The sequence below is a fragment of the Tupaia chinensis genome, unplaced genomic scaffold, assembly GCF_000334495.1.
Source record: "Tupaia chinensis unplaced genomic scaffold, TupChi_1.0 Scaffold139897_1, whole genome shotgun sequence".
NCBI classification, from domain to species: domain Eukaryota; kingdom Metazoa; phylum Chordata; class Mammalia; order Scandentia; family Tupaiidae; genus Tupaia; species Tupaia belangeri.
In genome coordinates, this window is record NW_006199776.1 from 1,541,938 (window position 1) to 1,560,641 (window position 18,704).

An 18,704-nucleotide genomic window follows, 5' to 3' on the forward strand; every position below is an offset into this window, starting at 1 on the left:
GGGGACCCCCGCCCACTTATAAAAAAAAAAAAAAAACCCCTCCAAAAAAAAAAAAAAAAAAAAGCTCAGTTGTCTTATATTGTTGGTAAACTCTTTTTAAATAATAATGGCTGGCATTTATTAAGGTATTAATATTTATCAAGGGTAAGGCTTGTAAGCTTTATTCCATTTAAGTTTTCTAACTACTCTGTGAAAGTAAGACTATTTTATCTCTCAATATATTTTTTTTTGAGAGGTTTTTGCTATAGGGTATGTGCGCTCGTCAGACAGACAGAGACAGACAGAGAGATAGAAAGCAAGAAATCACCCCCCAGGGGGGTTGGCCACCCCGCAATCCCTTTTCCATTCTCCTCCCGGGATCTTAGGCACACATGCACACGCGCCCAGTGTGAGTTTAAGCCACCAGGTCCAGGACTCGAACCGCGGTCGACTACATGGGAGTCCAGCGACATAGCCATTACACTAACTGCTGGTCCCTATCAATTTTTTTAACTGAGGAAACTCAGAGTTCTAACTGAGAAACTTAGAGAAAACTGTAACTGAAAACACAAAGGCTTCGAGCACTGCAGGACGTGCCCGTGGGTGGTAGGGCTGCCTCTGTGTCTGGTCTGTTTGGGGCTCTGGCCTGTCGCGTACTTGACAGTTGGCTTGGAGGCTCTGGACTGTGTCATTTCTTTAGTGTGCATACACCATGACCTCATAGACTGGCCTAGTGTTTTATTGTTTGTGAAGTGCTGTGTAAAGACTTCATTTCGGCCTCTCGGTGGCGGTCTGCGCTGCTCAGAGGCTGTGCTTTGTAGGGTGGGCTGTGCACACAGGGGCCCAGGTCTGATTCTCAGTCCATTCCAGGGGCCTGGCATGTGGTCTGTGCCTCTGATCTCGGTGACCCGCTGGCTGAGGCAGGGAGATCGTGAGCTTGAGGTGGCCGGGGCAACATAGCAAGCCCTTTTGTTAAGAAAAGAAAAAAAATGGTCATCTAATTCTCTGATGACTTACAGAGAATCTTACAGGTCACTAGCATTCATATTGTTGATTTGATTTAGTTATATTTGGAAAACATATAAAGGAAAGAATATTGAAAAAGTGAATAATATATAGAATTATTATATGAAGTGATGAAGAGAAAGAGCTTATTAAAATTATACAAAGTATATTAAAAATGAAATGAACTTTTCTTATAAATTATAGAAAATACTATTTTCTTTAAGTCAAACTTGTTAGAAAAGAATGATTAATAATTTAAAAATAATAAAAAGTAGTAGTTAAAAATTCAGATCTGCTGACATGGCTTTCCCTTTTTTTTTTTTTAAGATTATTCATTTATTTCTTTCATGACAGAGAGGAACAGACAAGACAGGTACCCCCAGGAGTCTTCGCATGGCAGGCCACCTCCATCCTCAGCCAGCCCAGATCATGGCTGTGCACGTGTGACCTCATGTGTACAGAGAGGCCTCAGGACGCAAACCTGGGACCTCCCTGTGTGGTCCAGCATCTCAGAGCGCTGTGTTACTGCTGTGTACCTGGCTGACTCTGACATGGTTAGCCTTATACAGCATTTTAGGTCTTGGAAAACAACACTGCAGTTGATGAGAAAGGGTCTTGAATAGACAGGGTCAATTAAATATATAGGTAAATGAAGTGCGTCCTATAAGCTGGGTAGTGAATTTCTCTCCTTCAGTACTGAAAGGTACTCTAGTTTGAATAATGCACAGTGTAAACGCCGGGGAGTGGTGAAATGGTGACTTTCTCCCTGTTGTGATCCGTGTCTTTCTGCTAATTAAACCTCATGTCCGCAAACTAGCAGTGTGAAAATCTGGACTTAAGCAGAAATGTAATCACAGTGGCAAGCCACCAGTCTGTTTTCTTGCAGGGTGAGCTGATTTAAGGTACCAGGAGAATGAAAGTTTGTGGGAAGTCTTTGATGTTTATGTGTCTACTATTATGTTATAGGCTTCCATTTAAAACACCCCATTAAGAAAGTTGGTATAAATTTTGCTTGGTTAGAAGAGACCTTAATTGTGTTTTAATGAGAAGAGATGGATAGGTTCTCTTTTGTAAATTTCTCCTTAGGCAGTGGTAAGTTATGCCTAGGTGTAATTGCTGGCTCCCCTTCCTATGATTTGACAACTATTTAACCCACTCTTTTCAATGGCAGGTGTTCTTAAAAAATGTAAATTCTAGGTAATCTTTTTTGTTGTTGTTGTTGTTAGAAATAGTCATTTTAAAAATCAGAACCTCAATTATATACATTATGTTTTAAAAATCCAGCTATGTTTCCTATGTTTACTTAATGTGTTCTAAGAAAACACTGAGTACTAGTTACATCTGTGATTCTTTCTTCACAGGCCGCTTTGTACCGCCTCAGTGGAGACTGGAATCCCTTACACATTGATTCCAACTTCGCTAACCTAGCAGGTGAGCTGATAATAACACAAGTCAATGAAAAAAATCTAAGCTCAGTTTCCTAAATCATGTATTTAAAGACATGGCTGCTAGGACCAGCAGATGACATAACTGCTATGTTTCTGGACTCCCACATGGCTGACTGCAGTTCAAGTCTTAGTCCTGGAAGCTTGAAACTCATGCCAGGCGCGTGTGCGTGCGTGCCCAAAATCCTGAGGGGAGAATGGAGGAGAAGGGATTACGATGTGGCCATCTCCTCTAGGGGATGGTTTGTTGCTTTCTGTCTATCTCTGTCTCTGTCTCTTTGGTGAATGCATGCACCCTATAGCAAAAATCTCTCTAAAAAAGTTGAAAAAAAAAAAAAGTCCTCTCTTTATTACATTTCTCCAAAAGATACAGAAAGGTAGGAGGTATTCTTCAGAAGACAGTTGACTTGAAATTCAGATCACAGTAGAGGGAAGCTTCTCCTAGTTCAAGGTCTAGGATGGGACCCTGAGGATGGGCATCTGTCAGGGGGACAGGGTCCCTGAGGAGAGAGTAGGGAAGGGAGGGGAGATCTCCACGAATGAGTTCATGGTCACAGTCAAAGCTGAACAAAACAATTCTTTGTGTTTCTATATCTCATATTCTTTTCTTGCTTTTTTTTTTGTCTCTTAGTTTATAATTTCCTCTCAGAAAGTATTATTTATGAAATATCTTCCATGTCTCTTAAAAATAAATGGTATAACTCATGGTGATGGAGTTTAAAGACATTTTAAAAATCTGAACCATTATACTTGGTTTCTTTCTTTTTTAAGGAATTATTTGATTTAATTTTAGTCATTATTATTATTTTAAAAATTTAACCAGAGAGAGAGAGAGAAAGAGAAAGTGAAAAAATAAGCTGCCCAATATGGGACTCGAACTATGGTTGGCCATGTGGGAATCTAACACCTTAATCACCACACCATCTGCCAGGCTCTATACTTGGCTTTAAACATGAAAGATGCCTCTGTCTTACTAAATTCTCTCTGTTTTTAGGTTTTGACAAGCCCATATTACATGGGCTATGCACGTTTGGATTTTCGGCCAGACATGTCTTACAGCATTTTGCCAATAATGACGTGTCCAGATTCAAGGCGATTAAGGTATGGATAGTGTTATATAACTTGAATATTAGTATCTTTTTCTATCTTTAGAGAAGAAAAGGAGTGACATAATTTAAAAGAGGTAATATCAAAGATGGGAAAAAGGCAAAATATACAGGAAACAAGAAATGGAAAATTATTTGTTGATGATAAAATATGTTGATGTGCTTGATTGAGCCAATAACAGTGTATTCTGGATGGAAAAATCTCATTTTGGATGCTGTAATGATGTACAGAGAATGAATGTAAATAAATAAATTAAAAAAGAAAAAAATAAAGAAATTAGACTTCATTAAAAATAACAAGGAAAAAAAAGATGCAGTATACAGCAGCAGTGTATATTTGTTTGATTTCATCACTTGGCGATCAGCACTTTTTTATAGCTGAACACAGTTACATCACATGGCCATCAGGAGGGACGTCATGTACGGTGCCAGTTGTTTGTCCACTTTTTGAAAACGCTTCCCCAGGGGTGATGGCCCACACTGCAGTTCCTCCTTCTCCATCCTCCTTTGGGGATTTGGACTGGCGAACCCAACGTACTTCCCAAGCACCTGGGTCCAGGCCTTGTACTGCGCAGTTGGCCATGCGGGTTCCAGCCACCCCAACCCCCATGCCACCAGCCAGCTCTGCAGCTTCATTTTTAACAGATTAGTTTGATTGTTTTATAAATTAATTAGGTATACACTTATAATTTCCAAATATACTTTAAAAACTCAAGATTTAATTTTTTAAAATTGTTTTGTAATTTGCTATAATTTAATTGAAATGTTAGGTGGCTGTATTTTGTAGCAAGTTAACACCTTCAGCAATAATAGCAATAGCTTCTTTTTTCTAAGAACCTACAGCAGGCTATATACCTTTAATATGTGTAACATACACCTACAGCAGTATACTAGCTACATGTTATTTTTAGTTTTTGTACTTTATAGCTGATTGCAAGTTTTATTTCATTATTATTAATACAGAAAAAAATCTGTGCCCATGTTTTTGCATAAGTTAAAAGATGCATACTTTTTTTCTTAAGAGAGTTCTTCTTGCTATAGGGTGTGTGTGCTTCCCAGACAGACAGAGACAGAGAGACAGAAAACAAGAAATCACCCTCCTGGGATGATGGCCACAATCCCTTCTCCTCCATTCTCCTCATGGGATTTTGGTCATGCACGCACACTTGTGCAGTGTGAGTTTTAAGCTGCTGGGTCCAGGACTCAAACTGCAGTTGACTACATAGGAGTCCAATGACGTAACCACCTGCTGGTCCCAAAAGATGTATACTTAAAAATAAATAAATAAAAGGTTTAAGGCAGTGCAGTGCCACAAAGTTTCATTAGTTTATGCTCCATGCAGCAGTGAAAATGCATTCATTTATACTTTCTCTGGATAAAACTGGTCATTCTCATGCTTTTCATTTTATTATGATTATTTTTTCACCTGGTAATTGATGAATAGAGCACAATAAAGTAATATAGAAACTTATGAAATAAAATACCAAATCACTCTGCCCTGTATACGCACACCGGACCGCACTCCCTAGTTGCACTTATTTCGCTGTTTTACGTTGTTTGTATGGTTACCGACACCCCACTACCTGGTGTGACTGTGGCTGTGTTTCTCGATTTGTCGAGGTAACGCTCACTTCCTGGTTCTGCGCCGTTGGTCTCTGACTACGGTGCTTCCACCGAGGCGTCCTGACTGTGTGTGCAGGGGACCGTGACGTGCATGGCAGGACCCCACGCTTTGAGCTTGATCTTTCTCGGGTTAGCAGCGTGTAGGTCCGTGGGCTACAGGGCGTCAGCAGGAGCCCCAGGATCATGACAAACAATAGTGTCCTTTGTTGTCATTTGAGTTTGGGGATTTGTGTTTTTGTGACCCGTCATGTCTACAAAATGCCCATTTTTGGGTTTAACTTAGGATATTTCCAATTTATGTTGGATGTATGAGGATAGAACCCCTTCTGAGTTGAGCTTCTGTACTTTGAAGATAAATGAACTTGCTTATACTAGCTATATTCTTTCTCTATTATATTGTATTATTTTTAGGTCTTTTATGAATTGAATTAAGCCTCTATTTTCTTTCTTTTATGCTCTCCCACTGCCTTTCCAATTGTTTCTTCTCCCCACCATGGAAGAGTTTCATGTTAAAACATTTTTAACCCTAAGGATTTATTTTAAAGGCTCGTTTTGCAAAACCAGTATATCCGGGACAGACTCTACAAACTGAGATGTGGAAGGAAGGAAACAGAATTCATTTCCAAACCAAGGTATGGATAATCCAGAGTTAGAGGGACTTCATGTTGTTACCCCTCCTAAGCACACCCTATGGTTCATTTCCTCTTGGCTTTTTTTTTGGTTAGTACTGCGGATATAAGACAAAACCAGGAAGGCTTTTTATTCTTTAACCATTGGTGACTTTTCATTGACAATATCTTATGCACCTCTTTAGTTCTCTTGCATTTGTAGCTGAATTGGTGTTTTCACATGTAGCAGTGGCCCAGCTGTTCTGTTCTGAGAATCCAACCAACCATGGTTTTTTGTTTGTTTGTTTTTCAAACAGAGATTTTTGTTATAGGGTGCATGCGCTCATTGGAGAGGCAGAGACAGAGTCAGAGAGGCAGAGAGAGACAGAGAGACAGAAAGCAAGAAACCACCGCCGGGGGAGATGGCGATGCCACAATCCCTTCTCTATTCTCCTCTTGGATTTTGGGCACGCACGCACACGTGCCCAGTGTGAGTTTTAAGCTGCTGGGTCCAGGACTTGAACTGTGGTTAACTGTGGGAGTCCAGTGATGTAACCATTACACTGTCTGCTGGCCCCCAACCAACCGTGTGTTTAGCTCAGCCAGTCATCCAAGTAGTTGTCAAATATAATCTTCAAAAAAATTCAAGGCATGACTTAAATGTACAATGAAAACACAGCAAAACTTCATTGAACTCATTAATTGAGGATCTTGCCACGTGATAAAACTAGTTCAAAGGAGACTTCGAGCAACAGTGTATGTAGTCCAGCAGAAAAGACACTCTAAAACAATTTTGCTGAGTGAGAGACAAAACTAGTTAATGTCCTACAGAACAATAGGATCATATCCTTTGGGGTCCTCTTTTCTTTGAACAGAAATTACAGATCCACAAATTAACATCCTACATCAGAGTCCAAGACTAATTAATAGTCAGTGCAAGCTAAATAAAAGTCTATCTCCCTGCAGAGTAAGTGATTTTGGGGCGAGGCTGTGGGCAATGCTCCATTTTATTGTTCAGTATTCACAGGGTATGTGATCACCATTTTATTTGCAAGTGATTTTAAGGATAATTTTTGTAGCAAGTCAACAACTCCTACGATAATAGTAGCAGCTTACTTTTTGAGAACCTGTAAGCAGGCTCTATTATCTTTAATACGTTTAGCACCTCTGGGTTTAAATTTAAGAGAAAGTGCGTTCCTAAGGAGACCTCGGTGCCCTCAATAACTTGCTTCTGGTTATCCAGCAAGTGGTCGAGCCAGAGACGCAGGTCAGCCTGCTCCACAGCGTGGGCCCAGGGCTCTCGCCATTCACTGGGTCATGCTTTCTTCTAAGAACAGAGAACTTGGCTGAATTCTTCCGTGCTTCCCTGCACCAGCCCCTCCCGGCTGTGCCGTGTCACTTCCCTGCCTGATCTGTGCACACTGTTCACTGTGCTGGACGTCGTCCTGTCCTTCCGGCTTTAGGCAAGCTCTGCCTTGACTTCAGGGACGTCTCTCGTTGCTCCCTCGTTCCCACCCGTATACGCACACGCCCACTTTCTTTGAAAGCCTCTTGCAGTTAATGTTTGTGCCAGCTGTTCTGGAGCACTCTTACTTCCTAGTTGTCTTGTATTCATTTTATTTTCCAAATAAGATTTTGAACTCTAAAAGTGTCAGGGATCACAGCTGTGTGAGGGGACTTCAGAAAGTTTATGGAAAAGCAGAATTAAGGTCTGAATTTATTTTGATGCTAAAATTTTTTTTTTGTAATCCGTGCATAGTTTTTGCATAGTACACATTTTCTATGAACTTTTTGAAAACTTCTTGTATTACAGATTTTTTAAAAACATTTTTTGCCAGAGGATGCATGGTTTCACCATGGAGAGAGGGGAGGAGGGAGGGAGGGAGGACTTGGGACAGCGTGCTCCACGGGACACAGTCGTGCCACAGCCCTGCTCCATCCCTTCCTCCTGTTGGGATCTGGGACAGGCACAGCTACGTGCCTGCCCTCTCCAGAGAGACAGAGAGACAGAAAGCAAGAAACCACCGCCGGGGGAGATGGCGATGCCACAATCCCTTCTCTATTCTCCTCTTGGATTTTGGGCACGCACGCACACGTGCCCAGTGTGAGTTTTAAGCTGCTGGGTCCAGGACTTGAACTGTGGTTAACTGTGGGAGTCCAGTGATGTAACCATTACACTGTCTGCTGGCCCCCAACCAACCGTGTGTTTAGCTCAGCCAGTCATCCAAGTAGTTGTCAAATATAATCTTCAAAAAAATTCAAGGCATGACTTAAATGTACAATGAAAACACAGCAAAACTTCATTGAACTCATTAATTGAGGATCTTGCCACGTGATAAAACTAGTTCAAAGGAGACTTCGAGCAACAGTGTATGTAGTCCAGCAGAAAAGACACTCTAAAACAATTTTGCTGAGTGAGAGACAAAACTAGTTAATGTCCTACAGAACAATAGGATCATATCCTTTGGGGTCCTCTTTTCTTTGAACAGAAATTACAGATCCACAAATTAACATCCTACATCAGAGTCCAAGACTAATTAATAGTCAGTGCAAGCTAAATAAAAGTCTATCTCCCTGCAGAGTAAGTGATTTTGGGGCGAGGCTGTGGGCAATGCTCCATTTTATTGTTCAGTATTCACAGGGTATGTGATCACCATTTTATTTGCAAGTGATTTTAAGGATAATTTTTGTAGCAAGTCAACAACTCCTACGATAATAGTAGCAGCTTACTTTTTGAGAACCTGTAAGCAGGCTCTATTATCTTTAATACGTTTAGCACCTCTGGGTTTAAATTTAAGAGAAAGTGCGTTCCTAAGGAGACCTCGGTGCCCTCAATAACTTGCTTCTGGTTATCCAGCAAGTGGTCGAGCCAGAGACGCAGGTCAGCCTGCTCCACAGCGTGGGCCCAGGGCTCTCGCCATTCACTGGGTCATGCTTTCTTCTAAGAACAGAGAACTTGGCTGAATTCTTCCGTGCTTCCCTGCACCAGCCCCTCCCGGCTGTGCCGTGTCACTTCCCTGCCTGATCTGTGCACACTGTTCACTGTGCTGGACGTCGTCCTGTCCTTCCGGCTTTAGGCAAGCTCTGCCTTGACTTCAGGGACGTCTCTCGTTGCTCCCTCGTTCCCACCGCGTATACGCACACGCCCACTTTCTTTGAAAGCCTCTTGCAGTTAATGTTTGTGCCAGCTGTTCTGGAGCACTCTTACTTCCTAGTTGTCTTGTATTCATTTTATTTTCCAAATAAGATTTTGAACTCTAAAAGTGTCAGGGATCACAGCTGTGTGAGGGGACTTCAGAAAGTTTATGGAAAAGCAGAATTAAGGTCTGAATTTATTTTGATGCTAAAATTTTTTTTTTGTAATCCGTGCATAGTTTTTGCATAGTACACATTTTCTATGAACTTTTTGAAAACTTCTTGTATTACAGATTTTTTAAAAACATTTTTTGCCAGAGGATGCATGGTTTCACCATGGAGAGAGGGGAGGAGGGAGGGAGGGAGGACTTGGGACAGCGTGCTCCACGGGACACAGTCGTGCCACAGCCCTGCTCCATCCCTTCCTCCTGTTGGGATCTGGGACAGGCACAGCTACGTGCCTGCCCTCTCCCTCAAGCCCCCTGGCCCAGGACTCGAACCACATGGTCAACCATGAGGGATCAGCAACCAGCCACCTAATCACCAGACCACAGGCTGGCCCATGTCATAGATTTAATTTTTCCCCAATTCTAGTAATGAATAATACAGAAACAATTTCTGTGTATACAAACTTAAGCAGGTGAACCGTGACCGAATATCTCAATATAATACATTCTTGCAGTTTGAATAAATTCTTTTTTAAAAAGAATTGTTTTACTTTATTTGTTTATTTAAATTTGATCTGAGAGGGACAGAGGGAGAGCGAGAGCGAGTGAGAGTCAGTGAGTTGGGGGGAGGGAGTTAGAAAGCAAGCCACCAGGTCGGGGACCTGAACTGAAGTTGGCCATGTGGGAGTCTCGTGTCCTTAACTACCACGCCACCTGCCGGCCCCACAATTTTGATAAATTCTAAGCATGTCTTCTTTTCAGTGTTTTTGCTGTATTTTCCCTCAGTGTTTAGAGGTACTCTTTCTGTATTAGTTATATACAGGACTCCCTCCTCCTTCCTTCTTCCTTCCTGTTATATTTTAATAAACATTTCAAACCAATGTGTTAAAATTGACTTAGTTACAAGAAAGCAATTTTGTTTATTAATTGTTTCTTTCTATGCTTTTCACAGTTTATAATTTTTAGTAAAATGAATAAATTACTGAAAGATCTTTTTCTCTTCTGAAGTGTGATTGAAAGCAGTCAAGGGAGAATGACCATCCTGATTCTTACAAAGCAGTTTTAATAAATGCCTCTTTGTTTTTTTGAAATGTATCCTATACTCCTGTAACAGTACCATAATTTTTATAAAAGAATCGATAGCCGTTGGGATAATTTGAGATGAAGGATGAGGAATTAGAATCAGAGTCCTCTAATGACTATTTTGATAAAAGGCTGTTTAGGTATTTCGTCTAGCCTATGTGTGCTCCCTACTTGAAGTGAGGACTGGAATCATTATTTATTCATTTACTTTTTAAGGTTTGTGCCATGGGTACGTGGCGTTCGCTGAAGAGAGACAGATTCTCTCTTCAGTGAGAAGAAAAGTAAGAAATCACCCCACAGGGGATGGCTATGCCATAGTCCTTTCTCTTCTTGAGATTGTGGGCGTGTGCACATGTACGCACACATGCCCTGCATGATTCTCAGGCGTCCAGGTCCAGGACTTGAACTTGGTCAGCCATGTGGGAGTCCAGCCTCTCGGCCACCACGCCACCTGCTGGCCCCTGGAAGTATTACTTTGAAAGCACTATCCTTGTCTGCTCTCTGCCTGTGTTACTCTGTGTGAACAGAACAGATGCTCCTGGGGTGCCACCACCTCATGTGGGTTTTGTGCTGTGTTTCTTTCTCACGGTTATGGGAATCCAGCACTGCTCACTCTGGCTCTCCATTAGAAACACTTATATTTCGGAAAAGACAAAACCAAAACCCTCCAAAAGCCAGATGCCAATGTCGATGGTCCATCCCAGACCATCTACGCTGGAGCTGCGGGTGATGGTACCCAGTCCTGGGGATGCCTCGAAGGCTCTGCTGATTCTGCAGCCAGGGCGAGTGACAGTCGTGTGACCCAGAACGCCTTCCTGACTATTCATCTGGACGTTTACTGCACCACCTTATGTTTTATTAAGACTTAGTTTTCATATGAAACAAAACTATAAATTCCTTCTAAATTATTTTACAGTGTCTCACAGTGAAATTGTGTTTATGTTGGAGTTATCAGAGTGAACTGTTTTTTCCTTTTCCACCCTCTACCTCCGTAAGGTCCAGGGCACTGGGGACATTGTCATTGCAAACGCGTACGTGGACCTCGTGCCGACAGCGGCTGTCCCCGCGAAGACGCCCTCTGAGGTAGGCTGTAAGTGGGGCCCAGGCCAACTCCTTACTTACGGATTTGGCACAAGAAGGTTTAGGCTCCTTGAGAAAATCAGTAACTGTGATTGAGAAAATCAGTAACTATGAAAAGGTTCTTATTTTTGAAGTGAAAGATATCATTAAAAACTGCTTGGAATAAATGGAATACTTTGGTAATGTATGATATTTTACACTTTCTTGCTAGATACTGGGTTACCTTTCAAGAGAAAATAATTAACTTTCTAGTTTTAGAGTAAATAAATCAGTTGTTTAATGAGAAAGCTTAAGCAAATAGTAATTTGAAGAAAAATAGGTTAAAAATGTAAGTATCTTGTACCTTTTTCTTGACTTAAAGCTTTATATATCCATATAGAAACAATAGTGTATACTCTTTCTTTGAACAGGTTATAGCGTGCATTCTCTATTAGTATGCTGAGACTTTCGATAAAAACATTTTACTCTGTGTCCAAAATACTACTTGTTAATATTTTTTAAATAAGTAAAAAGGTTTTTATACGCTTGATCTTTAATTGTCTGTCCTACACCATATTATCATATAACTGACTGAAAATTAAAATATCTTTGTTTTTTGGAAGAAAATTAAAATATCTTATGAATAATCTAAGGTCAGAATATTTTGAAGTTTATGAACTGGGAAAAAATTAAACTTTGTCTAATTTAATCTCATTTTACACATTAAAAAAAAAAAGGCCTTGGAAGTTGGTCTGCTGTCTTCCTGAAGTTGGGATCCATGTTGTCCACTTCCTGGCTAACTTTTAAAATATTATTTCTGAGTTCTGATAAAAGTAAAATCCTCTTAAGAAGAGGGCTGAGGTTCTGGATGACATAAATTAATATAAGGAAAGTGTAAAAAAAAAAAAAGTCTAGCATGGGAAATAAACTGTTGGTTCGTCGGAAAGTTCATGATGAATTTTGCACAGAAAAATATGCAGCATTACTTTTCCAATGACCCAATAGTTTAACTGCCTTATTTATTTATGAAGATCTTTTAAAAACTCACTTTTTTTTTTTGAGAGGTTTTTGCTATAGGGCGCGTGCGCTCGCCAGACAGACAGAGAGAGATGGAGAGAAAGAAAGCGAGAAATCACCCCCCAGGGGGGATGGTCACGCCGCAATCCCTTCTCCTCCATTCTCCTCTCGGGATCTTGGGCATGCACACACACGCGCCTGGCGTGAGTTTTAAGCCACCGGGTCCGGGACGCAAACCGCTGTCGACTACATGGGAATCCAGCGACATAGCCATTACGCTAACTGCTGGTCCCTAAAAACTCACTTTTATCACACATATATTTTGTAATCACTTTTCCTTTTTCAGTCATTTTTGTAGGACTTTTAAAGTATTGCCTTCCCTGTGCCCTAGGTCGGGGAGCTTCAGAGCACCCTGGTGTTCGAGGAGATAGGTCGCCGCCTGAAGGACGTTGGGCCTGAGGTGGTGAAGAAGGTCAATGCCGTGTTCGAGTGGCACATCACCAGAGGGGGCAGCCTCGCCGCCAAGTGGAGTAAGTCACCCTTGATGTCCCGGCACGCAGGGTAGCGCTCAGCACGTAGCACTGAAGTGCCCTTATCATAACCAGAGGCCATGTCTTTGAAGGAGGTACATCTCACCTACGTAAATTATTTTGTGAGCACAAACACATTTCTGGGTACCCAGAGCATTTTTATTTGAGATGAAGGGAATCAACTAAAATGAAAATATCTGTTTCAAGGATTTCATTGTGATGCCTGAAATTGGTTCTTTTGCACACGGTCATTTTAACTGTATGCTTTTTCAACTAGTGAAACAGAAAGCAAGTTCCTCTGGCCAGATGAAATCTTCTTAAGTATTTGTATTTGACAATTTTAAAATCGTTTTCTCCATCTCAAGTTGGTAATGTGGGTTATCATTGTAATTTAGAGTATAAAGTCATAATTATTTCCTTGACGTATGTACCCTGGGGAGTTACCGGAGTGTCACGCTAGCAAGCTGACCAGGAGCGCGGTGTAAACAGCCCATTGCAGAAGGGGAGCAGACACGTTTCCTTTCCCTCAGAGGGAGCTTGAAGAGGAGCCTTGTACCTTTTTACTATTAAGAAAAATTAGAGTATAAAAATAATAAAGAAAAAAATTCTGCTAGATCTTTATATCTCCTTTGTAACTCACGTTCTTTTATTTTGGAGAGATTTTTGCTCTAGGGCGCGTGCGCTCGCCAGACACAGAGAGAGAGACATAGAGACAGAAAGCGAGAAATCACCCCCCAGGAGGAATGGCCACGCCACAATCCCTTCTCCTCCATTCTCCTCTCGGGATCTTGGGCACGCACGCACACGCGCCCGGCGTGTAACTCACGTTAATTATGGCACAGACTTGTAATTATACAGTATTCTGAACTTGAACTGAAACCCCCACCCCCACCCCCCTTTTTTTTAAGCTATAGGGCATGTGTGCTCATCAGAGAGACAGAAGGTGAGAGATCACTTCCCAGAGGGGATGGCCGTGCCATAATCCCTTCTCCTCTAGTCTCTCAGAATTTTAGGCACACACACAGACACGCCCAGCCTGAGTATTTTTTTGTTTGTTTGTTTTGGAGAGGTTTTTGCTATAGGGTGCATGCGCTCGCCAGACAGACAGAGAGAGACAGAGAGACAGAAAGCGAGAAATCACCCCCCCAGGAGAGATGGCCACACCGCAATCCCTTCTCCTCCATTCTCCTCTCGGGATCTTGGGCATGCACGCATATGCGCCTGGCGTGAGTTTAAGCCACCGGGTCCGGGACTCAAACTGCGGTCGACTCCGTGGGAGTCCACGACATAGCCATTACGCTAACTGCTGGTCCCAGCCTGAGTTTTAAGCTGCCAAGTCCAGGACTCGAACTGCAGTTGACTATGTGGGAGTCCAGCGATGTAACCATTACACCACCTGCTGGTCCTGAACTGAAACCCTTCTACTTGGGATTGCCTTGTAGTGTGTCACATTCTACTCCTGCCCAGCCCCTGGCTGCATTTTAACTGATGCTGTGTAGCGTGTTCACTTCTTCCTCTTCCTCGGGTCCTCGTCAAGGCTGCCAGTCTCGTTTCTCTGAAAGGACTCACCTTCCCTTTGGATGTCTGCTTGCGTGGCTCTGTCTGTGACTTGATTTTGACTCAGCTGTGTAACTGTCTTCAGTCCTGATTCTTGCTTTCCCCCAGTTTTGTGCCACTGAGCTAAATTGCAGCGCTGGCTGCAGTGGGATTACCTGTCTTTGGCTTCTGGTGTTTCAGGAGCTGATTCTGTTAGCATCGCTGTTTTGCATCTCTGTGCTTAACAACATGAAATAGGTGATAGAATGCATTGGCTGAGGGCATACCTAACTTTTTTCTTTCTTTTTTGTGTTTTTAAACAAGCAGTTTAAAATGTTTTACTAAACACTTCGTTACCAAATATTGGATATGTTTAAATCGCTGTTGTCCATGCCTTGTTCTCATCAGGGCAGACCAGAACTTGGATGCAGAGAATGGGCTGAGCACCGCAGGTCACTCTGACTGGACTCACGTCACTGAGCCACTCGGATGACTGCCCCTGAGCACGTCCAGGAACTGAGGGCTGGGCACGGTGGCCTGGAAGGCATGTCCCAAGCTTGACCTGGGACTTAACCCCAAGAAAGGGCCGCACTTTAATTTGTCTATGTGCAGTTTCTAGTATGATCTGTAACATGTACTAGATTGACTCTGAACATGGTAAATAAATGTTGAAGCCATGTAGCTGGCCAGATGGTGGCGCAGAGGTAAAACTCAACACTCTGCAAGGCCAGCCCGCACGGAAAGGCCCTGAGTTCATGTCCAGAGACCCCCCTGAGTTCCAGGATGTGTGTGCACGTGACCGAGGGCGGCCGAGACGGGGCTGTGAGTGTCATCCAGACCCAGCCGGTGTCCCTCTGCCTCTGTCGTGCTCATGGAAGAAATAAACAAACTAGAAAACCATGCAGAAAGCATAATTCTAGGATGGAATAGGATGGCTGCCTTTTCAAGAAAAGTACTGAATTTGATGCCTTACCTTGTATTAAAGTAATAATTTTATTGAATGGGTAGTCAATATTTTTGTCTGTTCAGTCTGAGTAATATATGTGTGGACAATGTGATGCCACCGAAACTTTTCCTAAGTAACTGGCGAGTTTATAGTACTTATAACTATTCATTTCAAAACACAGCCAAAAGCTGTTCTAGGAACCTTTGGATCTAAGCAACAGTAAAAGTTCAAAGTAAAAGAAAGATGACAGGAAGGCATAAAGGAGATAAAGAATCAGAGGTTTTAGATGGCCTATTGAGTAGTATGCTGCAGAAAATTAGAAGATACTCTTATCTGAACCTCCAGAAATCAAAACGTCCTAAAAAATGGGATATTTTTTTTCCTCATAACTCACCTGACCTGAACTTTCCTGATGCTGTTCATTGTCTCTGCTTAACTCACCCAGTGCGAGTTTATCCAGCGTAGAGATGCTGTATTTGTTTATAGAGTGTTGTACCCTTGGGGATCTTTTTTCACTTATAACATATGTTTTTCTGTCTTACTTATCTTCTAAAATCTCAAAAATTCTGAATTCTGAAACACGTCCCCCCTGAAGCAGTTTGGCTAAGGTGTAGTGACCTTGCCCATGTGTATAGAGAGGGCCTTGCCCAGTTGTCATAGGGTCCAAGTGGCAAGAGACATGGGAAGGGAGCTCCCGGCTTTGAGAGGATGGGAGAATTGGTTCATTCAACAAACACTGGAGTATTTTAATTATGTGTCAAGTTCTCAAAGGTTAGGGATGACAAACAGGCCAAGACAGGCTGTGTGTTCCCTGTGAGAGGCAGCGTGTCAGCTGAAATAACTGTGGGTAAGGAAAGGCCGTTGGATGCAGAGTGAAGAGGGGAGTGGGAACAGTGGAGAAGCAGCCTGTGTGAGCTGTCGCTGTTGCTAAGAGAAGACTTAGCGACTGTTGCTAAGATGCACTTTGCAGTAGTCAGGAAGAAATGGGAGCCGACTGAGGTCTGGGAGTGAAGACGAGTGATGCTGGCAGAACCTGGCCTAGGCCTTGGCCAATTGCTACGTCTGAAAAGCAAGAGGAGTGAGGAGTCAGAGCAGAGGCCGAGGTCTTGAGCCTGTAAGTTCCAGGATGCTGACTCTGTAGGGGCGAAGGAGATCTCCCTCCACTTGCAAGCTTCTGCTGAAGATCACTGATGCTAGGGCCAGCAGGTGGCATGGTGGTTAGGATGGCTGGATCCCACATGGCTGACTGCAGTTTGAATCCCGGACCTGGTGGCTTGAAAAACGTGCTGGTTGCATGTGTGTGCATTCCCAAGATCTCGGAAGGATGAGACCTGGCGGAAAAGGAATTGTGGTGTGACCATCTCCATAAGGGGTGCTTTCTCACTTCCTCGCTCTGTCTCTGATGAGGGGTGGATGGGCTCAAGGCTCCGGAAATGGTTGGCAAATGATTCTCTCTGGAAGCCGCAGGAGACCAGCAGGTACCGAAAGGCGAGGACGGGAGCCGGATGCACAGGAACGCGGGGTCTTACACAGCGTCTCGAGTGACTTCCGTGGAGGAGGCGTCCTGGTGTGGGATGCTTACTCTTTCTTCTCCCGGGTTGTTTGATGTGGTTCCCAGAGAGGAGGTTTAAGATTACAGTTCTGCTGGGAAGGAGCGATTGGTCAGGTTAAGTCAATCCCTCAGAGCAGTCCTTCTTGCACTTGGGGTGGAGGAGGAGTGACAGGGTCATACAGACCCTGCTTCTGAGGTGACCTGGTTCTCAGCAGGTCACAGTGCTGGTCTCTGGAGTCTTGGTTTCCAAGCCCAGTGGCTCCATGACTAGAAGTGCGAAGTGGGAGGGAGGGAGAGCCGCGACGTCAGCCCTGCAGCCCACCTAGTCTGGGCTGGAGTGTGGGGGCCAGGGCCAGAATTTGGGGGAGGCTCACAGCTGGAACAGAGAGTTGGAATGGAAAACATCAGCTTTGCCATGTTGCTATACGACATCCAGGAAGAAAATATTGGGTTGTTGGAAAAGTCGTCGCATATATTTTTTTTAAAGAGAGATTTTTGCTACAGGGTGCATGCACTCACCAGAGAGACAGGAAGTGAGAAAGCACCTCCTGCCCAAGGGGAGAGGGCTACACCACAGTCCCTTCTCCACTCTCTTCTCGGGATTCTGGGTGCACACGCACAGGTGCCCGGCGTGAGTTTCAAGTTGCCGGGTCTGGGGCTCAACTCGCGGTCAACTACGTGGGAGTCCAGCAACATCGCCATCATGCCATCTGCCAGGCCCAGGGACGTCTTTTTCTATGTACAAGTGCATCATGACTTTTCAAATAAACCAGTCGAAATAAAATTCTGGAGAGTTATCTGTTGTTCCTGTGCACGTCATAGAACAATAATTTAGTATTTGTCGTTTTTTATTTTTTTAGAGGTTTTTGCTATAGGGCGTGTGCTTTCACCAGAAAGACAGAGAGACAGAAAGCGAGAAATCACCCACCCAGGGGGGATGGCCATGCCGCAATCCCTTCTCCTCCCTTCTCCTCTTGGCATCTTGGGCACGTATGCACATGTGCCCAGTGTGAGTTTAAGCCACCGGGTCCGGGACTCAAACCACAGTCTGCTACATGGGAGTCCAGCGACATAGCCATTATGCCAACTGCTGGTCCCTCTTTAGTATTTGCCTTTAGACAAAGGGAGCATCTTAGAATCTGGCCCGACCAATTTGAAATACACAATTTGTTGTAGCTCTAGGCTCGAGCACAGTAGGGCTGTTTCTGTGTGTTCAGTGGCTGTAAACTGGCCATACCACCGCACCGCTTCTCACACGTGTGTTCCTGTGCTAGAGGTAAATGTTGCTGGGCAAAAATCCGCGTCGTTTCTCGCGATGATAGGTTTCAGCTGGTCGACACTGAACGGTGTGGTGGTTTTCCTTCCGATTTTAAATTTGTTTTCTTTCTTAAATTTATGAGAAAGAACAGTTCTGAGCAATCTATAGAATGCAAGCTTCATCGAAAATAATCCAGCCCCAGAGGCACAGGCATGAGGCTCCACGAGGCCCCACATTTTGGGGTCGTTGCCCAAAGGGCATGCCTGTGCCCCAGTGTACCGCAGACAGCCCCCGCCTGGGTCCTGGAAACTGCTTAAATAGTCACATATTTCATCTCAGTTTATAGAAGCAAGTGGTTCTGGACTTAGCCTTCATCGCGGTGTTCCTGCAGTTTATAATGTAAAGACTAAGAGCCAGTCGGCTGGCTGTGCTTTTAAAGGAACCAAAGGGAATTTTTTCCCGCGTGGATGTTGGACAGACAACTCTAGCCGCCCCCTTCTTGCCCTGCTCTTGGTGAGGCAGACTGGGCCTGGCTGCCACACTGCCCTCTGGGCGTGGGACTCTGTCCCTGCGGGACCACTTCTGTCTTCTCACTCCTCAACCTGAGCTTTTTTTTTTTTTTGGAGAGGTTTTTCGCTATAGGGCGCGTGCGTTC

At 43.5% G+C, this 18,704-nt stretch overlaps 1 protein-coding gene across 2 annotated transcripts in view; it reads left to right on the forward strand.

Annotated features, from left to right (window-relative positions):
- HSD17B4 (hydroxysteroid 17-beta dehydrogenase 4) overlaps window positions 1-18,704 on the forward strand; it is a 97,643-nt gene that overhangs the window by 67,296 nt on the left and 11,643 nt on the right. For both annotated transcript variants that reach the window (XM_006162347.3, XM_027765898.1), the window contains exons 18-22: window positions 2,346-2,415; window positions 3,424-3,530; window positions 5,704-5,790; window positions 11,148-11,234; window positions 12,619-12,757. In XM_006162347.3, the coding sequence (XP_006162409.2) occupies window positions 2,346-2,415; window positions 3,424-3,530; window positions 5,704-5,790; window positions 11,148-11,234; window positions 12,619-12,757 (490 nt within the window). The remainder of the gene's footprint in view (window positions 1-2,345; window positions 2,416-3,423; window positions 3,531-5,703; window positions 5,791-11,147; window positions 11,235-12,618; window positions 12,758-18,704) is intronic.